Source organism: Pleurodeles waltl, chromosome 10 (genome assembly GCF_031143425.1).
Source record: "Pleurodeles waltl isolate 20211129_DDA chromosome 10, aPleWal1.hap1.20221129, whole genome shotgun sequence".
Taxonomy (NCBI): Eukaryota; Metazoa; Chordata; class Amphibia; order Caudata; family Salamandridae; genus Pleurodeles; species Pleurodeles waltl.
The window spans coordinates 23,778,579-23,803,820 of NC_090449.1; the positions used below are offsets into that span (position 1 = coordinate 23,778,579).

The window sequence follows — 25,242 nt, forward strand, 5'->3', positions numbered from 1 at the left end:
TTGTATAGCGCACTACTCACCCGTTAGGGTCTCAAGGTGCTGTACGCATATCGCTGTGGAACCCCTCCTGGCTTTTCCCTGTGAGGTGCCCACTCCTGGGCAACCTCCAAGGTGAAGCCAGGCATCCCAGCGCTGTTGGGGCCGTTGTGGAGATTAATAAGCAAGCTATTGCCCAGAGTTACAGAGTGGGACCCATGAATTAGATTAGGCACCGATGCAAGAATTATCAGGTCCGATGAAATTGAGCCCAAGACCCGCTGAGGCGGGAATTGAACCCTGGTCCCGAGCCAGATTTCTGCATCAGGGTCTGCCGCTCTAACCATTGAGCCACACTTCTCCACTAGTGATGGGACTAGCACAGACCTCACCCAGCAGTTCCATCCTTCGTACCCGGTGGTGTGGTGACGTGGCTGGAGGCTACAGTGATAGGAGTGCACAGGGCTGTGCGCCGTCCTAGGCCTCAGGAGGTGCAGCAGATCTTTGTAGCGCATTGATGAGGCGGTACAGCGCCGCTGGCCCCCTGGAGGCATTTTAATGGTGCCTAGGAGGTTACCACAGAGGGCGGCGCCTTTCCCAATTGGCCACTGACTGGCTAGTCACGTGGATGTAATGTAGCGCCTTGAGATCTAGCGTACATCGGTACAGACGCAGAGCCTGTCCTCTCCAGCACCAAGGCGCACAACCTTTTCGCTGTAGAGCCCTGAACACCATAGTCCCACGGCTGACCAAGAATACACCTATATGCGGTTGTCTCCTCCGACGCCCTGGGAGGTAGAGCCGCCCCCTCAAAGACGGGGGCTTCAGGGAGCCCAGACAAATACTGACCCTTGCACTCAATAACCAAAGTGGCACAGAAGGGAACACCGTGGACAAGTGTTGGGCAGAAATGTGGGGCAGTCTGGCACTGGCAGATGGGCCACCCTGGAAGGGGCGGGGTGTGGGACTTGTTTTTTGGTTCCTCGGGCCATGATGTAATCTGTTTTTGGTTGATAAGTGTTTTATCAATAAAAAAAAAACACTGCCGTGGGCAGTATGGGCAGCAGTATGGATTTATTTTTCTTTGACGCCAACTGTCTTTTTTATCTTGCTGCTGCACACGTGACCCTTTTTCATCAGTTCAAGCGCCACCGTATGGTTTGCGTTTTCTGTCTGTAGCTGTATTTAAGGAGTATGGTTGGGTTTGTGTTCTGCATCCGATGCCCGTGGACGTTTCCACATTTCATAGTGCACACCTCCTTCTCCAATGTGGAGCCCTAGTCCCCGGTATACACACCCCAAACCTTTATCCAAGGTGGAACCTTCCTTGTTCCAGGCTTGTACGTCGTGAACTTCACGACCAAAAACAGATCCTTCTATTCAACTATTTAACCTTTGCAAACCTAACTTCCCAGGAACCTTCCATGCCCCAAGTTTATGAATGCCAATTTCCCCCACCCCAGCTGGACCCTTCCGTAGCCCAAGGTTTATACATTCCACTTTCATCCACCCCAGATGGACCCTTCCGTAGCCCAAGGTTTATACATTCCACTTTCATCCCCCCCAGGTTGACCCTTCCTTGGTCACAGGCATATAAATTAAATTTCACCCATTCCAGGTGGACCCTTCCTTGGTCACAGGCATATAAATTAAATTTCACCCATTCCAGGTGGACCCTTCCTTGGTCACAGGCATATAAATTAAATTTCACCCATTCCAGGTGGACCCTTCCTTGGTCACAGGCATATAAATTAAATTTCATCCCCCCCAGGTGGACCCTTCCTTGGTCACAGGCATATAAATTAAATTTCATCCATCCCAGGGGGGCCTTCCCGGGGCTACAGGTTTATAAGTTTCAGTTTCACCTATCCCAGGTGGACCCTTCCATGGTCCCAGGTGGACCTTTCCATCACCACAGGTTTATAAATTCCAGTTTCACTGATCCCAGGTGGACCCTTCAGTGGCCTCATGTTTTCATATTCAGCCCATCGCATCCGGTTTGGCTTCTGGTATGGCTGCAGGTTTACATATCTCAACCTTTCCTGCCGCAGGTGGACCCTTCTGTGGCTATGTCTTAGACATCCTGAATACCCGTCTAGACCTAAGTTTTCCACACTCCCAGAATGCTTTATCCCAATCGTGTCTCTGTGGAAACTTCCCTGATCGTGCTTTTTTCATTCAGAGTCCCACAATCTGATCTGTTGTGGTTTCACCACCTCTGTGTGTTTGCATCACATTTACAATAGCAAGCCAATGCTTAAAGAAACTTCTCCCTGCCATTCATTTAAACCACTCACCTGGTGCACTTACGGTTGCTTTTATTGTCACATTGGCTAGCTCTTGGGGTTCAAAGGACGAGGCAGGTAGCTGTAATCCCATTCTGGGGAGAGTGGATCTGCAGCATGTGGGCAGCTGCGATTTCCAAGACATTTGTAGCCAATTAGTTTGTCGCTGGGGCAGTGTCTTGTACCCCTTATCACTACAGGTCACTACACCAGCTCACTATGTCACCCCATGGCAGGCTTTCTCAGCCCAGAGGGCAGGGTGCAGGTACCTGTGTGTGAGACACCCCTGCACTAGCAGAGGTGCCCCCACAAACTCCAGATCCATTTTCCTGGACTTCGTGAGTGCAGGCATGCAATTTTACGTGTGTACTGGATATAGGTCACTACCTATGTCCAGCTACATAATGGTAACTCCGAACCTAGGCATGTTTGGTATCAAACATGTCGGAATCATACCCCAATACTGTTGCAAGATTCCATGCACTCTGGGGGCTCCTTAGAGGACCCCTGGCATTGCCACCATCAGTCTTACAGGGTTGTCCGGGCAGCACAGCTGCTGCCACCCCTCATACAGGTTTCTTCCCTCCTGCTGCTTGATCTGATCAAGCCCAGGAAGGCAGAACAAAGGATTTCCTTTGGGAGAGGGAGGTAACACCCTCTCCCTTTGGAAAAAGGTGTGACTGGCTTGGGAGGGGTAGTCTCCCCAAGCCACTGGTTTGCTTTGAAGGTGCATAAACCAGTCCACACCGGTTCAAGGACCCCCAGCCCCTGCTCTGGCGCGAAACTGGACGATGGAAAGGGAAGTGACCACTCCCCAGTCCATCACCACCCCAGGGGTGGTGCCCAGAGCTGCTCCAGAGGGTCCCTGGGTTCTGCCATCTTGTTTCCAAGGTTGGCATGGAACTCTGGGAGCATCTGGGTGGCCAGGCTAGTCAGGTGATGTCTCAGCCCCCTCCTGAAAGGTACTTACATGGTTAGGTGACCAATCTCCCTTTCAGGGCTTGTTAGGGTCTTCCTCTGGGGTGGGGTCCTCAGATTTGGCTTGCAAGATTCCAGCAGGACTCCTCTGCTTAGACTTCTAGCCACTGGAACTGCAACTGGACCCTCCAGGAAACGACAACGCTGCTACAACGAAAAAGACTCTTCTGCAACTTTGTTTCCACGTCTCCTGCCAGCTTTGCCACATTTCCCCGGCCGTGCATCCCCAGAAGACTGCAAGTCTTCAGCCTGCACAAGAAGGAGAAATCTCCCTTGGAGTGAAGGAGTCACTCCCTTGCAACCGCAGGTACCTACAAGAACTGATGACCGGATGCGTGGATCCCTTCCCATCTCCTGCTGAGCTGCGTGGATCCTGCATCAGGGGTGGTGGTGCAGAGTAGTCCTCAGGGGCCTCTCTGCCAGCTATCCAACTTTGGTGGAGGTACGCCTTTGCCTTCCCACGCAGGACAGTACCCCCATGCACTGCGTCTTTTGCAGCTGCCAAGGCTTTTTGGCATCTCCTCCAAGGGATCTTCAGGCAAGGTGTACCTCCAGCCCCCAGCACTCCATTTTGCAAAGCACAGCCTCCTGTGTGGTTCTCCTGCAGCGTGGGATCCTCTTTTGTAGCGCTGCATGGGCTGCTTCTGCCAATCCTGTGTCCCTGTCCTGTGGGTGCTGCCTCTGCGGACTCTGTGATGCTGAGGGTCCCCTGTGACTCCCCCTCCTGGGCCTTGCTGGTCCCCGGCAGCACCTCTTTTCCACTAACCACGAGTTTGCCTTTGCCAAGGCTTGTTGGTGGAATTCCTGCACCGACACCCGTCTGCAATCTTCACTCCAGCGTGGGACTCCACCCCCAGCCATCAGGAACTCTTCTTCAGCTCCAGGGCTGCAGTGCTGACCTGTTTATCACCGTCGACCAACTCCCCCATGTACAGCTGGGTGGGTAGTAGCTCCTACTCCTCCTGGACTCCACTGTGACTCTTGGACTTGGTCCCCTCTCTCCACAGGTCTTCTTCTCCAGAATCCACCGCTGGTTTCTTGCAGTCTTGTCTGGGTGTCTTCTTTTTCTTCCTTTCCTTCTTTTGGGTGGTTTGGGGGAAACCCTGTGTTTTACTCCTGCTTTCCTGATCGTTGGGGGGTACTGTTACCTCTGTGGTTTTCTCGTAGTCCCAGCTCCCCTCTACACATTGTACTTACATAGGTGGGGCTACCGTGCTCGCATTCCATTTTTTTAGTATATGGTTTGTGCTCCCCCTAGGGTCACTATTGGTTATTGCTATTTGCACTGTTTTCTAACCATTGCTATGCCTATTTCTGATTACTAGTGTATATATTTAGTGTATTACCTCCTAAGGGTGGGTTACCTGTCTAGTATTTTGTGGTGATTTATTCCAAAAATAAAGTACCTTTATTTCTGTACAACTGAGTGTTTTCTTTTATGTGTGTAAGTGCTGTGTGACTATAGTGGTATTGCATGAGCTTTGCATGTCTCCTAGATAAGCCTTGGCTGTTCATCCACCTCTAGAGAGCCTGGCTTATAGACACTGACTACACCTCACTAATAGGGGATACCTGGAGCTGGTATAAGGTGTACGTGGCACTGGTACCCACCACACACCAGGCCAGCTTCCTACAGGGGGGGGAGGGTCTTATTTTGTCACTCCTTTCTGCTTCTGACTTGATTGAGGTATTCAGGGACGAGTAAGAATCCAACCTTCTCATTATGATGATGCGTCTTCTGTTTGTCCAGACCCTGAACTGTGTGTGCCCAGAGAACCTGGACACCAGCACGGAGATCCCCGTCAAGGTGCTGAACTGCGACACAGTGACCCAGGCCAAGGACAAGCTGCTGGACGCCGCCTACAAGGGCATCCCATACTCCCAGCGACCCAAGGCAGAAGACATGGACTTGGGTAAGTGGGGAGCAGGGGGAGCCCAGAGTTTGACTGAAACCTGCTCATATCTTGGGGAACTCACAAATCAGTGGCAGAGGACGTTTTGTGCCATATTTCCAACTCACTTGCTGACATCCAAAAGGTAAGCTCGCCTAGCCTGGGGGCAGGGAGAGAAATGCAAGAGTCCAGGTGTAACTCACTGATAGTCCGGTATGTCTGTAAGCACAGGTAAAGGCTAAAGCCACGGGAAGCAGTGTCCTTGGTTCACAGAGATGCACATGGGCGTTGTCAGCATAGTGCTTTCCCCCACCTATGGTCACTGCCCCAACCACATAACCGCTCCCAGCCGCGGCCCAAGCAGTTGATCGAAACACCAGCAAAGTTTGCAGTATCTTCCTAGAGTCCCATGTGTGATTTAACTCTTTCCCATCTTTAAAACTGGATCCCAAAAACTTTTTAAAGTACAATTTGGAGTATTTTTTCTTGCTGTTAAGGAGGACACTCCTTATGTCCCCTTCCCCTGTGACGTCATACTGCTCACGGCACAGCCCTCTATCATTTTTACCATAATCGACAAGGATTCCCTGTCTTTCAACAGATGCATTTGATTCCCTCTGCATTGAGAGTTTCCAGTATTTTTTCGTACCTTCTACTTCAATACGTGTAGATGTTGTTTTCCTCAGTTCGAGCAACCCTCAGAGTCTTTGCTACAACAGAAACTAATTTGGCGTCCAACTCATTTGGTGTTAAATGGAAAAAGTTTAACTTATTTGTCTCTAACGCTTCCACAAGAATAACCTCAATTGTAAATGAGATATTTTGGTTAATTAGTAAACTTCCTTCATAATAGTGGAACAATCAACATGTTTCTGCCCTTAACAAAGGTGCCCAACATTCACTGGGCATTCACAAGGACCAAGTGGGAAACCTATACCCGGCTGTACCCCGATACCCAACTAATCGTATGGTGTCCTGTTGTGTAATGAGGTTAAAGGCAGAACTTGACCTGTCTACCAGACAACTGCATGGATCATCTTGCCATTGGGAAAGTATCCTGTGGGAAATATTCAACATAGAATATTAAATGATCAAAGCCAGACCTAGCAAAATTCTGGTAGGTGTTGTATCTTCTAAAAACATAGGAAGTTAAGTACCCTGCAAGAGCAACAATGCTGAGGTATGTCATCCATCATGTGCAAGGCAATCACACACACCAGTAGTTTTGGAACATGCTTATGGCCTGGCAGAGTTCACCGGGTTTGTCATTACTGATCTCTTCGCTGGACAAGTAGTGTCATTGTTGGACACTACTTGCGCTCTGAGGCAAGGAATATACAGCAGAATTAGGTTACAGAGAAATGCCTTGATTGTGTCCGTTGTGGGTGGATCCTCCCAGTGGTCTAGGCCGACCGTGATTTAGTTGCATTCCAGATCCTGTTAAAAGATGGGCGTGCAGAACTTAAATCCCTCTTTGAAAAATTGGCAAACTTGCATCCATCAGTGGTGAACTAGCTTGCAAATAACTCAAAAATGTAACCCAGATAAGATGGAAATTCTTATGTCCAGTAAGCCCACAGTTGCTTACCCTATTTCAAGGGTTTGGCCAGAGAGGAACTTGGCCCACAGCCGGCTGCAGCTACCACAGTTCATCACCTACATGTTTTTCTTGTTGATAAAATAACTCTCAACAGCCATGTGAACCATCTTTCTCCCTTTTGTTTTTTTACTAATGAAGCTTTTACACTAAATTGTGCCTTTTACGCCTCCTGACACTCACCCTTTAATAGCTCAAGGCACTTTTAGAAGTAGACTGGACTGCCATAATTTGCAATTTAACAAAGAATTCATAAATATGGCAGCCAGTGGTTCTCTAAATCCCTCGTGAGGCACCCCCCTCTGCAGCACTTAAGAAACTGCATTGATGTCTCATGACTCACAAGATCAGCTTTAAAATGCAGCCTGCAGTTGAGATATTCTGAAGCTTTGTTAGTAAGTGTCCTTAGAGTTAACTAAGCCAGACTAGGTGGCCAGGCTTTTTCTCTAGTAGCAGCGAAGGCCTGGAATACATGGCTGCTTCAACTACGGGCACCACCGCAACTTTTAACCTTTAGGGAGGCACTTAAGACCTGTGTTTTTAAACTTTAGGCAGTAGGGAATCGGGAAGTAAATGCTGTCGCATTCAACACAATCGCCAGTCTTGGTCCAGTTAGCCCCAGGGTGTCATTTTTTATATCCTTTGCCTCGCAAATTGCGTTACATAAAATTTGTCAGCATCTGATCTTAGTACCAGTAGTAGTCACTTTATAGGAGTTATATTCAGCAATCATAAGAGTACATTAAAACAATGTCAAAGTTAGCATAGAATAAGTAAAACCATCAATACCACACATCAATTTGTAGCAATTTGTTGATACCAATGAGCAGCCTGTGTACAAAGAACGTTTCAATAGAGCCTTGTTCATCGCTCAGTGTAAACAGTTATAAAGTTCATTTGTTGAATAAAATCATAATGGGAATAAAAAGGAAAAAGAAACCTAATCCATTAAAATTATGCAGAGCAGCTAAAACTTGCCTGTAGGCCATTACAGAATTTATTAGTACACTGCATACACAACTATCTAAAGACACTTTCTGGCTTTTGGTACCCAGCATAGATAGTTTGCAAGACCATAACAAATTTCAGTTGTTGGAAGAGTTTGAAGATGCAAGTATCTGGACGGCATTGTTGTATGTGCAAGGATATTAAAAACGGTATTACAAATTGTTTCCTCTGTCTAACGTACAATTTACAAAATAAAACTGTGTATTGTACTTTGTGTTGAGATTGAATCACAAGGACAGTTCTCTACGGTAGCACTCCAATCGTTCGTCGTATGGAAACTAACCAGGCAATGAAAAGTATCCAGTCTTAAATGAGTAAGGAGAAACCGATGCCTAGGGTTCATAACATGCATTAGGTAAGGTTCCATGCCGTTCAGTCTCCATCAGTTCGTTCCTTAGGACACTGGCTGTTTGTGCTTCTATAGTAGTCTCCTACCTATAAAAAAAAAAATCACCTTTGTCTTTTCCTGGCGTGTATCCCATCCGTACCTTGTAGTGTGGGAAGAGTGCAGATCTGTAGAAGCAGCCACGCATATGTCAAAACCTCATTGCCCCAAGATGTACGTCTGCAAAGCAGAATTGTATTGGTTGAGATGCTCTCGGCCAGCTGGGAAACATAGACTTTATATTCTTAGATCTGGCATATTCCGTTCATATGCCACCATACTGAGGGGTATTGAATCATTGAACTGTTCAGTGGTGTGAGACATTGTTTCCATGAAGCAGAAGTACAAAGGGCACTTATTTACCCGCCTGTTAGTATTTTGGTAACACAGCCCCAAGCTCTCCGGGAAATGTGGTGTCATTTTTAAATGAGCAGAAGCCTATGAGCTATTTGGATTATGGCCATCTGGGAGCTATGATGTCAATACTGTCCTAGAATCCCTGTTAAGATATTCGTGGGTGGGTGAAACTGCATCCGAAGTCCTTGGGTTCCGTTAAAGTAGCACTCTTATTACATGTTCCAAAGTGTTTCCGAAGAGTGCCACTCAACATCCTCATTAAACCCCATAGCATCAGTGGATAGGTGAAAAATCCACTGCTGTCCTTTAAACAGCTGTTGCTGATTTGTTACATTCTCTTTTCGTGAGTTAATAATTTGTTCAGCAACACACTAGTGTGGGTCATTGGCAGTGTTGTGTTGTTTAGTGAAGAGTCTGACTAGCTGATGATAGATTTGTGCCCCAAGATTTCTGCCTTCACCTTGCAAGGGCTTCACATCGTATGTTAACATGGGCACATCGGCAAATACACCACCTTCTCGCTGTTACAATTGGTATGTGTCCTTTGCTCCCATCCAAACCCAAATCAAGTGTCTTTGTGAGGTGTATGTATACAGACACTGCAGGGCCCACACACAGAGCGTCTTACATCTCAACATAGAACCCAGAAAGCTTGTTGGGCCTTATCACTGTTTTGTAATTCTCAAACTCAGTGCCCACACCCTTTGTTACGAGTGCCTTTTAAAATTCCCACACCAGTCCAAATCACTGTTTGCACATGTTGGAATTATGAATGTCAGAAAAATGGCAGTCGATTTGTTCACCAAATATATTTCACCGGGTCAAATCTGGTGAAATGTACTCAGTGAAAAAAGACCCGGTAAATAACCAAACATGCGTATTTTTGTGCCATAACAACCAAAATCTGTATTTTATGCCCCATTTCGAGGGGTAAAACTCAAAGTTGCTATTTATTGTCAGTAAATAATACAATTTTGAAGAAATCGTAATTGAGACCTTAGCACTGTTGATTCAACTGATTAATGATGCTTTTCTGCTCCTTATTCTGCATCTCACATTATGTAAGGTGGGGGGACTGCACAATGTGACTGTATTTTATGCATTTGTTGGTTTTAAACACACAAGACACAGCATGCCACTGCTGCAATATCCACCTCTTAGCCAACTCATCTTCAAAATGTACTTTTCGACTTATGTAGAGATGCACTTTGTAGAGTTACCGTAGGCAGGCGTACAGGTGTGAAGTTGCCACAACAAGGTCTTTATCGGTCTTTGAAACATTGGTCTCCCTCTTCTTGAGTAGAAAGCGACAAACTGAGGTAACACTTCATGGCCATGGTATTGAGGTTTATAGCACTGATAGAAATTTGGTTCTTAAACTCGAGTTTAGGCTACTTAATAGGTTGCCAGTACGCACAGATGTGCTGTGGGAGCCACACTGGATTTTCATCAGTAGTCTAAGCCAGCATGTGTGTTACCCAGGACACCAGCACTGGAGAATCTTTGAAAGGGACCAACGCTATTTCTTGTCCCCAGAAGTGCAGTTTCGGATGATGCTGTATCTCGCGTCGACTATGGGTCTCTAACACTGACTTTTTCTTTCGTTGCTTACCCTCATCAGAGTGGCGCCAGGGACGCATCGCTCGCATTATCCTGCAGGACGAAGACGTTACCACAAAGATAGAGTGTGACTGGAAGCGACTGAACACCCTGGCGCATTACCAGGTGGGTTTACCTGGCAGCTCTATGATACCCTCAGGACAGTAGCTTGTGGCGGGCTGTGACCAGTTGCATTATCATTTATTGTGATTTTGTGGGTGGTTGCTGGGGTTCCAGCATCTTTCTGACTAATGAAACACTAAATCGTAAATGATGTCTTTTACTTACTACAGGTTACAGATGGCTCGTGCGTAGCTCTTATTCCCAAACAGGTGTCTGCCTACAACATCGCCAACTCCTTCACCTTCACCCGCTCTCTCAGCCGATACGGTAAGTCAACACGGAGGGAAGGCGCTGGTTATCCGGCAGGGATGGGTTTGTGTAACAGTGGATCAGATAGGCTGACTGTCATCTGAATATATCACAGTGGCGACGTAGATTGTCTCTCATGGGGTGCCTCTGGACAGATACTTCTGATGGGTGGCTTGTTTCCTGATGCTGTGTACACTGATGTTGTGTTTACCGTCTTATTCTTGTAGAAAGCCTTCTGCGGACCTCAAGCAGCCCGGACAGTCTGCGGTCACGGGCCCCTATGATCACTCCGGATCAGGAGACCGGTACCAAGCTCTGGCACCTGGTGAAGAACCATGACCACAGTGACCACAAGGAAGGGGACCGTGGGAGCAAGATGGTGTCCGAGATCTACCTGACCAGACTGCTAGCTACCAAAGTAAGCACTGGCCAAGATGGAACTGACAATTTACCAAACCTATCTTCATAGTGCTCGTGCGCTGCCTTAGTGGAGACAATGTGTGCATCCACTGGAGAGAGCTGCTTACTACACTTTGTGGGTACCAATACGTCAAATGTTCTGGGGAGAGCTGAGGGGCTGGGAGGCAGCTTTGTCTGGGTCTCAGTGCTGAATGAGTAAGCATGCTGGGGTTCCCTGGCAGGGCTGTTTGGGGGTTCTAACACTGCTGTAGACGCCACTCAGCGGGTAAGAGGGAGCCCTTCTGATAAGTTTAAAGTATTGAAGCAGAGCTCCTAGCTGGCAGGCAAGGGGGTTTTAGTTTTGCGCACACCAATCCTTGCTGAATGACTGAGATTCTTTGAATTCAGAACCTTTCATTTACCAAATTGAGTAAAACTCTGGCAGGAGTTTTAATGTCTTTTTTCAGCCATGCCACAGTTTTTTCCCCATATTGGGGATGAACACAACTCCATGGCTGCAGAAGTGTGTACTGAGACGTGAAAACATCTTCTGCAGAGGATGTAAAGAGCGGGTGTTATCAATGAAACTTACTTTACCAACCCCTTAAAGATAAAAGACTGAATCAGCCCTTTAGTGTTGGAAGCTGTGATGTGCAGGTTAGACACAGATTGTTGTAACAAGCACATCAGCTGACTAAACTGTTACTGTGTCTTTCCTGCTGCCACTGTGATTGTACAACTGATACTTGTGTCCCAGTTTTAAGTCGTTTTTAGTGCGAGAGAAGCACACACATTTGGTAATAGAGCAGAGAACACAGGCCAGTGAGAGTTGACACTGGTAATGCTGCTTTGGAATCATCTGCATTTTGTGGGATGTTTATCCTGGATGCTGGTGTTGCTGCTTTAATTTGATTATCCAGAGTGTACTTGCAGGATTTAACAAGCGAGCTTTGCCGAGTGCCACTGAGAATGTGTGTAGTTTCACGCAGCCCACTGGGAGTTACTGTCCACAGTTTACACAGTTCTATCCAGCTGGTGGCTGGAACTGGGGGCATGCAAGCTGCATAGGTTTAAGCGAGACAGATGTTAAAAAATAGCACCATTAGATGTGACATTTTCAAGGTGTCCGGCATCTTTCAGGACCCATCGGGCTACTGGGCCACAACTGTGGTGGTTTAGGTAGTTTGTAACTTGTGTCCTGTGGTTCCTCCTACCGTGGCTTTACAAACTGGGCCTAGTACAGCCATTGCCGCACATTCCTCTTGGGGTCGTGAGGACGAGCCGTCCAAGGATTCTCAGGAAGGTAGTGTGGGGACCAACAGCTCAGAGCTCAACAATTAACCAAGACACACAACTAGAATGTCCAACCCAGTGCTAGTCTTTTGGTAAAAAGCAAGACACTTAATTACACAAAAAAACGAAATACCAGAAAATCCATTGATGAATGCAAGGCTGTGTTCCTTGTTATGTTCCTCAAAATAAATAAATCCAGGATTTGTAAAGCGCAGCTTATCGCCCATGAGGGTCTCGAGGTGCTGAATCGTAGGCACAGGGAGATTAAGTGATTTGCCCAGAATCGCAGGATGCTGAGCCTACGGCGAGACTCGAACCTGGGTCCCCCAGCTCTGAAGTCGACCGCTCTGGCCGTTACCCCACATCCTCTCTAATGATATTTCCTCCTGCACCAAAGTCCTCTCCCAACCTAAGTAATTTTTTGGTTCTTTAATCACCTATACTGGTGGCAGAGGTGCGACTGCGGCACAGGTGCACGTTAATGAGTTTATCCCCGTCGAGGTGTTATAAGAGTGAAAGCCATTTAATCTTAAGCATGGTCTCCGGTGTGGTTTGAGAATCATCTCCAAGCATGCCTCAGTTCGAGAGCTCTGGTTGTGGGGGAACCTCTCGATACGTGTATGGTGTCTCCTGTAAGTCAGCGTTTCTTTCATCTCAAGTTGTATAAATAGGATTATAAATATGTGTTTGAAAGGATTTTATAGAATTTATATATATTGTATACAATGAGCGGATTGTTAAGGTTTTTATTAACTAAACAATAAAGATTACTACATTACATGGCTCCTGTAAGTCAGAGGTGGCTTCTAAGTGGACAGGTGATATACAAGCGCATTCTCCAGGACAGATCGCGCATTCAAAGGCGAGTGTAGTTATGACTACCCGGACTGATAAGGCATCGAACTGTGAGGTGCAGTTCTGGCCTCCTAGGCAGAGCCATCAGTCAGCGGTGAGATGCAGCTGTGCTGTGCTCTTCATGTTCACAGTGGACAGCTGAGCTCAGTCTTAGGGTCAGTTCTTGGTCAAGAACTGCTCTGATACCAGGGAGACCCTCCTACGATGTGGGTTGCTCCAGCTTTGCTTTCTGACAGCATCTACTTTCTCAAGGTGCGTCACACACCTTGACCGCCTCTCCTCTTGAAGGGCCAGGCACCCACACGCCCTCTCCCAGCCCCCTTCTAACTACCAGGCAGATCATCCACAGTGATGTCCACTCACCCTTGGAGACTGGCTACTGGACAAACACCAGCCCTGGTCACAGAAGAACTCTTTCTTGTACTCTGCGGAGCACCCCATCCCTTGGTCTTAAAGGACTCGGAACTGGAACCAAGTGGGGTAGTTTGGATCACATTTTTATGCATGTTTCCTAAACCGAGGAATGTGGATCCACTCTCTTAAACTGGTGATAATCTTCTAAGCGTTCTTGTTAAGCTGCTCTCCAGATTCTGCCTTTGTGTACAGTGATGCTTCTCACAACAAGTAGCACTGGATCGGTCTCCAAACAGGAGCCCTCGGCCTATGGGCACATTTAAGGGTGAGACCTATTCACCTTGCTATCATCAGCCTTTCTAAAGCAGTAACCTTGGGCAGACAAAAAGGCAGACCTAGAAGCTTCTTACCTTGAATAACAGGTGCGAGTGCAATCCCAATCTTCAAATGGTAGTGCTCAGGAAGAACTAATCCAAAAGAACAGATGATGGACAGAATGCTGAACAATGCAAACACACTCCCCCAGTCACAGATCTGGGTTTAATTCATTGTCATTTTGCCCACCATGGTACCAGAGTTTAGACCATATGCAGATCAGTCTTGACCCTGTTCCTCATGGGAACAGTCCAGCCCGAACTGCCAGGCCAGTTCCTGCCTGGACCTGAAACACGCATCCTGGGACCAGTTTCAGGATATCAACCCTCATCAGCCAGGCTAGCTTGAATCTACTGGCACAGTGAGCACGGGACCCACATCTGGGCATACCTTTCTCACATAGGGCGACAAAAACAAAAAGAAGAGATGATGGATGGAATGCTGAACAATGCAAACATTGACCCCAGTCACAAAGATCTGGGTTTAATCCATCTTTGTTTTGCTCACCACGCCAACCAACTTTGATCCAGCCATATGCAAATCAGTCTTGACCCTGCTCCTCATTGGAACAGTCCAGCTGGAACTGCCCGTTCCTCCCTGAATGGAAAACAAGCATCCTGTGACCGGTTTTGGGGTGTCACCCCTCATCAGCCAGGCTAGCTTGAATCCAGTGGCACAGGGACCCACGTATGGGTATACCCTTCCACGTAGGGTGACAAAAGCAAAAAGAACAGATGATGGATGATTTAAGTCCAGACCTGTGATGAGGGTTGAATGTTTGACATTGTTCAGCATTCCGTCCATCATCTGCTCTTTTTGCACAGGAAGAACTAATCAGCGACCCCTTGCCAACAGTGTCTCAATGGAATTTCTAAAGGTAGCCCTGTCTTGTACGTCCCTCTTCTGTGCTGTGATCTCCACCCTATAGCCACAGGGTTTCAGGCAATACACTACCACAGCCTGGAGAAGCTACACCCATCATCCATCTTGTACCTTGTCACATTAGGGGCATTGAAAATGGATGGTAGTGGTTTCAGTGTACAGGAGTCCTAACAAGTTTACACACACATTTACACTCACACAGTCACACTCACTCACACACACACACTCATTCTCTCACTTTCCTGGGTGACAAAAGCTGAAATGGTTGGTCAACCGTGAAATCAAAAAACACAGAACATCTGTACCGCCGCTTTATATACAATATCCAGGACTGGAAGAGTACTAGTCTGTTGACTGTGATGGCATACTTGGTACATCCCTCCAGGTTGCAGGAAAGGCCCTGGACCTCGCACAGTCAGGGCAGGCCTAGGCCTGTGTGCACAAGCTAGATTAGCATGATGCCAGGACCAAAATAAGTCACTAGCCGTACACTGTACTGAGGAAAGTGTCATCTAAAGGCATGGAATTACGCCTTCGATGTTTGGCATGTACTATGTTGCATACCCCTGCTGCAGATGGTTAGTACATTACGTTTGGTGAAAATAGCCCTTGTGATCGCTTAACTTAAAGGTTAGCTGTAGAAAAGGCCACTGCTACCCTAGTGTTCGAGAACCTAAGCATGGAGATGCTCTGTATACCAGGGTAAGTTGTAGGACCCGGTGCTGCCTGTCGCATGGTACATGCTTTGGTATATGTGGTATATGGGGCGAAGTCCTGCAGTCACAAAGGGAGCTGCATGGTAGGCGTGAGATGCACTTACAGGGCTCTGTGTGGGTTTCCATGCTGCAGCAGCAAGTGGTACTTCAGTAGATCGCGAGTATGGTACACTGGAAGATCTCTGTGTTAGTCTGAAAATAGCCACAGTAGTAGTGTTACTGAGGAGCACTGGCAGAGCGTTTTGGTCTCAGCAATAAAATGTTTTTATCCTAGTCCTGGAATAGCAGCTCACTGTGGGCCATTCACGGAACCTGAGTTCTTGCCAGGTAACTGCCCTTTGAACACCTGATTTTCTCTCTAACAAGACTATTGGCCCTCTGCACTGTATTTGTATTTTGAGAGTCCATTCGCTGCCACTAAGCCGTGCACCCCTTGCCTCCTGCAGGGCACATTGCAGAAGTTCGTGGACGACCTGTTTGAGACAGTCTTTAGCACCGCACACCGGGGCAGCGCCCTCCCTCTGGCCATCAAATACATGTTCGATTTTCTGGACGAGCAGGCCGACCGGCGTCAGATCACTGATCCCGACGTGCGTCACACCTGGAAAAGCAACTGGTAAGTTGGCATGCCTGAGCTGCTGAGTTGGCATAGGAAGGTAAGGGCCGGGCCTGCGCATGACCACCTAGAGGAGCCGCTGTAAACACAATGGGAAGTGCACCTTGGAGTCCAACATCCAGTCTAGGTCCTTACTCTGACTAATTGAGCATTATCCTAATTCTGTAACACGTGCGGCCCTCTGTGATATTATTTTATACTGTGACTTTTCCAATGCTTTGAGAGGGTAGCATGCATGTCCTCACCAATTCTGTCTCTCTGATCCAGCCTGCCTCTGCGCTTCTGGGTGAACGTCATCAAGAACCCGCAGTTTGTCTTCGACATCCATAAGAACAGCATCACGGATGCCTGCCTCTCGGTGGTGGCACAGACCTTCATGGACTCCTGCTCCACCTCCGAGCACCGCCTGGGCAAGGACTCGCCCAGCAACAAGCTACTGTATGCCAAGGACATCCCAAACTACAAGACCTGGGTGGAACGGTGAGGGACGCAGCCTGTCGGATAGTTTTTTTGTGTGTGCCTTGAGATGTGCAGCCTGAGGGACAGCTCAGTGCCTAAAGGTGGGCATCTGTGTGACCTAGGAGATGGCTGTGCGCTGTGGTGCTGGAGCCTGTAAAATGTGGTTAATGTGAGGGGTGGACTTGTGTGCACAACAAGAGAAGCTGGTGTATGAAGCTCGAGGCTGCTTGGAAAAGAAACACACTAAGATATGGAGCAAGGGGTGGGATCATTTTGGACTCGTTACCCTGCAGTAATGTTGTCCACATGCACACAAGGGCTCGGACAATGGTTATTCATGAGGTGGAGCTTAAACTAAGGCTTGGTGATCACACTTGTTATGGTGGCTTGTGCAATAAATCAATAAATTTGGTTATTAAAAACAAAAAAACAAATCCAAGATAGCTTGTTCTGAGACCTAAACCTACAGGGTGTCTGTAACCAGAGGGAAAACCCTGCTGTCTGGATCCTGAGCCGGTATGTTCTGTGTGACTTGAACCCCATCAATGCTGCTGAGCCAGTGTGTTCTGTGCGGCTTTAGGGCTACCTCGGCTGTGTGGGATGAGAGCTTGCTGTGCTGTCCCCAGTGACCTGAGGGGTTTAAGCAATGACTCTGGTCATGTGCATCTCTTCCCACCCTCTTCTAAGACTCCCTTCTCCGACTGTGCTGCCAGATGCTGAAATACTAAACAAAAGTCCAGAGTAGTTGTTTCTCGTGCTCATTTCTGATCGCTTGTTCTCCTCCGGTAGGTACTACCGGGACATCGGGAAGATGGCCTCCATCAGTGACCAGGACATGGATGCGTACCTGGTGGAGCAGTCCCGCATCCACGCCAACGAGTTCCAGTCTCTGAGTGCACTCAGCGAGCTCTACTTCTACATCAATAAATACAGGGAAGAGGTGAGTAGCTCCTCCCCAGGCATTGCCTTGTGCTGTGTCCACTGAGGGCTGCTTGTACCCTCCGCGTGGGAAGGGAACATCACACCGCGCATGGTGTTTGCATGCCACTGCACACCTGGGCAATATGAACCAGTGGCCACATGACGCGCCCACCTTCTTTCACATTTGGCCACAAGGAGGGCACCTGCTGACAAAAAAAATCAAGGGCACTGACCGAAAGAATAAACGACTGAAGCAAATACCTCAACAGATGTAGAAAAATCCCTTGTAGGTGTGGAAAAAAGGTTGACGACCTAGCAGACTCGGTTAGACATCTAGTAAACGCAACCCCTGGAACATAAATTAGTTTTCATTCAAACTTTCCCGCTTATCTCCCAAAAAACAAAAAACCCTCTCTAAATCCTTCCCTCATGTATCCTCTTTGACTCATCCCAAAACTCATTTTACTACTATGATCTCCCAACTAACACTCTCTAAACTCTTCCATCTTCCATCCCCCAATTATCCTATTCAATCCAACTAACGGACTCACATGTCCCCCTAACTCATATTTCCCTCTACTAATCCACTACTAATCCCTTTTGTGTTCTGGAATAGCGTACTATTAGCAGAAAAGCACTTCCAACCCTTCTCAGGGGTAATACGCACTATATAATTACAATACAATACATAGAAGGCGGAGGCATATAGGAGCCATATTTAAATGGAAGAAAACTGCCATGGTCACTCTCGACTGGACATAAAGCGCTCCAAAGAGGCAAAACATCATCGCTATTGTATAACATAAGTGTGAGCTCCATTCCCTGTACAGTTAAAAACAAGGGCCCAAAGTGTCGCGTTTAGTCAATTGTACATTTGGTCATTGTCATTTACATGTCTAATTTGACTGATTGTGTTAAAATGCTGACTCCTGTACATGGGCGAAGCTTCGGGGGTTGTGTCCGGTGTGTTAATCCCCTTCACCCCCCAAAAAAATTTAGTCTGTTGTAAATGGTTGGGTACAGGTTCTTTCAGTCGGGTATGGGGAAGCGTCTGTCGGATTTCATACTGGATTTTTACATGCCCACACCGACAAAAACACACAGGCTCTCTCTCATCTCTGCCTTAAACCTTGGTTAATTTAAAAACTGTTGTTTTAAGTACCCCTAACAACCAACACTTCTATTTTTCCACGACCTCTTAAGCCGTACTCGCGTCGTGCTTATCATAATGTATTTTAACAAGATATGCCAGCACGATTGTTGAAAAATCTGCAGCTCACGCCCCCTTAATCTTACTGACCAAGCCGCCCCCACTCCTGTACGTTTTCTGGGTAAATTACTCGTGTTCCGGTATACTGTACATGCACATCGATATTCCACCTCTTATGAATAGTAGAATCAGACCCGTGATAGGATTACCGGTTAATGACCTTTACTTCCATTAGTAGCACAGATAGTCACGTATTCTTCATAGAGGGTACCAAGGAAACTTGTAGTGCCTGTTATAGGGCCCAAGGAATCATTAACCTGTCGAAAGGACGCCCATAAACTTGCAGCTTCGATTAGAAGCAGAGAGTCGGCGCCCTTCAGAATGGAACACCACAGACTCCAGCTTCTAATGAAAGCAGAAAGGGATGATGGTCAAAGAGAACATTCCCTGGCTCCACATGCTTTTGCCTCATTACAGCCCAACACTTCCCAAAGAGCACAGGGCATTGCTTGACCAAATGCGAATCAGACGCCCATCAGGGAGGACAGTCGAGCTTCACTCAAGTACGCATCAGGGTTTTCCAGACTGTATAAAAAGTTCATACTGTGAGATGGACCTTTGTAGACCACCAAGGTATATAACCTTGGTGGTCCACTTGTTATCAAGGAGATGGGAAGAGCTTTGTATTCGAACTCAGCAAGTCCTTCAAGCTGTTTTCAAGAGTGCGCAGAGAATCATAGCCTTCAAGGAGCCCACTGCCCAACCATCTTTTCTTAATTCTTAGAGAGCCTTGAAGCAGAAACCTGACAAAAGAGCCCACCCAGGAGTATAGGAATAAGGGTTACGTGAACTTCAGGCAGCACCCTGACTCGCTAACAGCCGCCCTCAGTCGAACCCCTCCAGGACTGGCTCTGCGTCTTACTGTGGATTGAGTTCTACAGTTTCCTTAGTTACATTCCTGTTCCCCCTCGGCGGTGCTTGTACCTGCTTTCCCCTGCATGCTGTCTTTTCTTGTGCATGCTTGTGTACCAGGAGCGCCTCTCGCAGCTTCTGCGGTGAGATGGTAGATGCCGCCCTCTCTGCTGTAAAGCTGCCGTACACCAAAAGCTAGTCCGCAACCTTCGGCTCACTCTAGTCGGCTTCTTGCTAACCCTGAATGTTCCATTTCTGTCCTTCCTTCGTTTCTTGGTGTTCAGAGCTGCATTGCAGCTCCTTTGATTGCTCCAATGGGTGTAGGGAGCATAACTTTGTGTTGTAGTGGCACTGCCTAGATCAGTGGTCGTCAACATTTTGACTTATGTGGACCCCCACTTTATCATTACTGGAACCCAGGGACCCCAACTGTATCATTATTGGAATGCATGCCCCTCCCACCCCCCCACCAGTACCAATTGAGTCTTTACTGGAAACCGTAGACCCAGTTCCAAACCTTGGCGATGATTTGAACCACACAAAATACAGAAACAAACATTTATCAAACACGAATGACAACAAATTTTACTTAACAAACAAGTATAAATAAAAAATAAATAAAAATTTTCATAGTAAGTGTGGAGCTTCTCTGGATTCAATTGAAGCCACACATCATCCATATTATATTCTTCTTGACGCACCTGCTCTGCTCCCACCAATCTATCTGAGGACACTAATTTAATTTTTAGCCTCCAATTTCAAATCCCTTGACATTTACAGTATGTTAAAAATGTTACACGTGTACATTTAGCTAGTTTATATACACTTTATTAATCTGTTAATATTCATTTTCTAAGCAGTTGTGGACCCCCTGAGGAGACTCTGCGCGCCCCCATAGGTCCCCGAACCGCAGGTTGGGAACCACTGGCCTAGACTGCCTCGGAATCAGACCGTTCCTGCTTTGTTGGTCCCTAATGCTTCTGTTTCTTTCCTCCCCTTGCAGATCCTGACTGCACTAGACCGGGATGCCTACTGTCGGAAGCATAAGTTGCGCCAGAAGCTGGAGCAAGTCATCAACTTGATTTCAAGCAACAGCTGAGCGGATGGGCATCCGTCACCATAGGAAGTCCCAGAAGCCAGCGCGTGGACTGCAGCTTCAAAAGGGGAGAACACATTTTATTTGAACAAAAAGACAATATTGGTGAAACACTAGCTATAAGTTCAACACTCTGAGACCGGGAGAAAGCTGCAATCGTGAACTTTCATCTCCGCTCGCCGAAAGCGGTGTCGAGGTCCTGCTAAAGCCTCTTCCAGTCCATGCTGAGGGGCAATTCAGGGGATTCTTGGAAGGTGTGTTGGTGACACCCCAGATTTATCTGCGGCATTGGCCACCCTATAGCGTATCAATCAGCATCTTAGGATGCATTGCTGGCTGCTTGTCTGATCAAATCAGGATGGAGTGTTCCTTTACCCTCCTGAAGAGGGGGGAAGATCACATTTCCTTTTGTGTTTTTTTTTTTTTTTTACCCCATGAACATATCACTTGACTGGCTGAAGATCACATTGCTGGTGGCGAATTGTGCTATCTTTCGCCAGCCTCCTTTTTTCGTAAGACGTGCGAGGCATCTCCCTGGAGGAAGACCTGCTCCCCTGGTGCAGGTGGCTGTTGGTGTAAGCACTTTGAAGGCAGGATGCAAGACAGCCGGCGCTAGACTGCTCGCCGTTGTCTATTCCCACGGTTGGCCGTCCGGTGGACTTTGCCGGCTTCCAGGATATAAGATGGACCATTTGCCACTAGCAGCGGATCGGGGTTGAAGTACGAGTGCAGGGCGGTGCTCTTAGACTTCTTCATGTCTCTTGGGGGCTGGATGTGGAAATGGATTCATCCATCCTTTGGTGATCCTTGGAAGGCTGCAGCAGCTTGAGTAATCTCAGCTTCCCTCACTACCTGTTCTAAGGTCTCTGGTGGGTGGAGGGGGGGGGAGAGAACTCTAACCCTGGTGATCCTCTTGTCTCATTCCTGGGAGGGTTGGGGGGGGTTGGCAAGGGAGTTGGGATGTATTTATAGAGGATCAATGTCTGTATTTCTAGTGCCTTTTGTTGCGTTCTGTCTTGAGTGACGGTAGTACGTGCCACTGACATGTAGTTCCCTAGTAGGATCTAGCGCGCCTATGGAGCAAGGCCAGGCCCGAAGGCAGCAGGAGCCAACGCCCTCTGCTTGGAAGAGTCCTGTTTAACAGCACCACCCCGGTGCCTCCACCCAACTCTGAAATCTGCCCTGCTTCTTGAACTCAGATGCTCAATGCTTTTCCCGTAATGGCCCTTCGGCCGCTCACATGGCTAGCACTCAACCTTTTCCTTTTTTTCGGATAGCCAGCCTGCCACTAAAGGGTTGCCACAGGAAGCACGTCCACCCATTTTACTGGAGTGTGGTCCATGAGTGCTGTCCTCTCGAAGTATCAGCAACTACACACGCGAGCCTGCCAGTTCGCAAACCTCCCCCTTCACACTTACCCTCTTGCCAGGGCTCCGGATCCCTAGTTTGCACTGCATCCCTGCTAGGTAGGGGTGCCTGGTGTATACTTCACCAATGGCCCGCCCTTTAGTGGGTCAGAGATAGCAACTTCATCATTTGCACGAATACACACGCTGCATTGGGGGGGAGGGTATGTGTTAGGAGTATAGGTTGATTTCCCTTTTTTCCATGAAAAAGTAGAACTTGCTATTGTGGTCGGGCAGAGCATGAGTTTGTCAGCCAACCTTCACCGCACACCCAGTGGTGGGACTAGCTCAGCAGCTGTGTGTGTGGGTTTGTATGTGTGCACGCACACAGAATAGGTCGTCAAAACTTTTCCACAGTTGACCAGTTCTTTTGTGCCACACTTGCATGTCCACTTTTCTCAAATAACTAATTTTGTCCTAGTAATTGTCACCCTCCAGCATCACCTCTCACAATGGACCAATTCCATGCAAGCATGCATTAAACTCCACTACAGCACTCTTGAGAAGTGACCAATCCCTAGTGTGAGGCAATGCACTGCCTTCCATGGTACATATGGAATTCCTGTCCCTTAGTGTTCATGGCAGCTGGTGTCCTCACTTGTGACCTGCTGCTGGCGACAGACATTTTGTCCACAAAGGACCTCTCTAGTGCCAGCATGTGTAGTGTGATCTTGAATTCTCTCGCTGATGTACAAACTCAATAAATGACACTTTTTACTGTGTGTCTTAGAGACGGTTCTCATCATGAGTTGCATAAGAAACTCACTTGGTTCGGTACTGTCTCTCGCTGATGTACAAATTCAGTAAACACCACTCTTAGCTGTACATCTTAGAGCCGGTTCTCAGAATTTTCCGTCCTATCCACATCATTTTACATGACCTGAACTCTAGCCAGTCAGAGGCCACACCCTCATAAACTACATGAGAACCTCACATGGTCCAGCACTGGACAGAATATCAATTTTACCTTCTGCATGTAAACCAAGCTGTGCTGGCGTTAAAGCCTCATTAACAATTCTACCCCACAAACTTGCATACCTTTTCCAGTGTGCATGTGGACACACACACACACACACACAGACACTTTCCACATTCCCACTAATGAGCCAAGGACAGGCACATTCGAGCGAAGGACAGGCTACCCCCAGTGGCAGGAACAGGCAGCAGCGCGAGTCCAGCTGCTGCGTGGATGCAGCTCAACACGGCAAGGCACAGGAATGACGCGGGCCACCTTTTATTTATAACCCCCTCATTATTTATTCTATTTAAATTATTGCCCCATCACGTCTTTAAGAAGAAAAGACAGAAACCTACACGCTCACAGAGAAATGAAATTGTATTGTGTACGCGTCACTATTTCCAAAAAGCCATGTCTCACTTTTTCGTTTTTTAGAAATATATATTGTACATAATATTTTTTACAAGGCCTTCTGTTCTTTTTTTTCTTTCGAGATGTAATATTTAGTAAAAGGTGCATAAATCTTGAACTGCTGGTGGTGTTTCTTTAAGGGAAGATTGTGGTGTATCTCTGATCATAGAGACTGGGTTCACTTCAGCCTGCTCCGTCTCATTCACAGGCTTGCGTAGGTCCCGTACCGGTGTCTGCCTCGCTGTGCTCACTCGCAAGTGCTTGTCAATAGTTCGAGTGAACCTGAGGCACCAACCTTCACTGAAGGCCTGAGCATTTGGCTAACCCTGCATCTGTAGTTTCATGCTATCCATTGCATGACTGGTCTGTAGTGTCATGCTATCTGTTGCATGAATAGTCTATAGTTTCATGCTATCCATTTGGTGAGTGATCCATAGATTCATGCTATCTGTTGCATGAGTGGTCTGTAGTTTTATTGCTTTGCATTCCATGAGTGATCCATAGATTCATGCTATCCATTGCATGAGTGGTGTGTAGTTTCATGCTATCCATTACCTGAGTGGTTTAGTCTTGTGCTATCTGTTACATGAGTGGTCTGTAGTTTAATTGCTATCCGTTGCATGGTCTCACACAAGCAGAAGAGTCTATTCAAAAGTCATCTTCCCCGATGGAGAGTTAATCAGTTTCCATAACTGGTATATCCATAGTTTGTAGCATAGCTATGACCTGCTTCAGACATTAGAAAAATGTGGTCTCCAGAGTTGGGTCTTCAGTGCATCATTCAGACCATAGCTCCCAAAAGTAGGATGCTGGATATGCCATTTGCTGACTAATCAATTTTTAGCAAGGATGTGGACATAATGCAGTCCATAAAAACTAACAAAGAAATGGCTTCAGCCCTCACATCCATCTATGCTAGTAGAACCTTCCTCTCTCGAGCATTTAACCGTTCATAGATTCACATGCTTGAATTATTCCCCGTCATCAGACTGGAAACACCAGTAACAACGTTAATAGACCATTGTTCTCATACACTCACTAACATTGAAATACAAACCGAATTTTCCACCTTATCCACATCACTTTACATGACCTGAACTCTAGCCAATCAATGGCCAGACCCCTCAGCTGCCTTTTTGACAGTGGCTTCCTACTGTCAAGATTTTCTACCACACGTTCAGGGTGAGGAACCCTTTGGACTTTACAATTCATTCCTTCATCTCAGCAGTAGAACATCTTTTTTTTTTTAACCTGGCTGAAATTCCACTCAAGAAGTATTTATTTAATCCTGTAAGACTTGCACAAAGAAGAGCATTTATTTGGAGGATCTGCACTCAAAGTGCTTATGTTGCTTACATCCTAGTCAGAGTGTGACATTAGTTCAACCTTTTCCACAAAGACCTTGAAGGATCCTGAAAGAAAGCTGGCTTTTACTGTTTTGGAAACAGATGTAGGTTACTCCTTCCAAACATCAAAGTAACCCTTACGGGTCCTCATTAAAGGTGTCTGCGCATAAGACTTGTAAACGGGCTCTGGAACCCTCTGACCCTGCTTCCAAGGGTCACACAGTTGGTCACCCACTGGCAGTTGCTTCAAAGTATGAAAAGGTTGAACGTCGTAAGAAGCATACACATAAGGCGAAGTGTGTGCTCCGTAGTGAAAACGAGTCCCGGCAAAGGGATCCAAGATTACCTCTGCCTCAGGCCATGGTGAGTACACAAGGTGTTCGGTGACGACAAAGAGAACTGAAAGTGTCCAGTATGCCAGGAAGTTCACCAGCGATTAAGTTAGTCGATAGCTCAGACAACTCTGTCGACGAAGAAACTTCCATTGGCCTTCACTGCACCATCGACTACCTCGTCGACAGAAATTCCTTTGAAATCACTTCTAACACGTCAACAGTAACGCTGTTGTATTTGACAAATCCGCC

The 25,242-nt window shown here is 47.2% G+C and overlaps 1 protein-coding gene across 1 annotated transcript in view; it reads left to right on the forward strand.

Moving 5' to 3' along the window:
- PLXNA3 (plexin A3) overlaps positions 1-23,430 on the forward strand; it is a 460,104-nt gene extending 436,674 nt beyond the window's left edge. The window contains exons 25-32 of the mRNA XM_069209502.1: positions 4,990-5,152; positions 10,100-10,203; positions 10,371-10,467; positions 10,677-10,867; positions 15,770-15,939; positions 16,207-16,419; positions 17,188-17,338; positions 20,445-23,430. Of these exons, the coding sequence (XP_069065603.1) occupies positions 4,990-5,152; positions 10,100-10,203; positions 10,371-10,467; positions 10,677-10,867; positions 15,770-15,939; positions 16,207-16,419; positions 17,188-17,338; positions 20,445-20,540 (1,185 nt within the window). The 3' untranslated portion in view covers positions 20,541-23,430. The remainder of the gene's footprint in view (positions 1-4,989; positions 5,153-10,099; positions 10,204-10,370; positions 10,468-10,676; positions 10,868-15,769; positions 15,940-16,206; positions 16,420-17,187; positions 17,339-20,444) is intronic.
- The last annotated feature ends 1,812 nt before the right edge of the window (positions 23,431-25,242 follow it).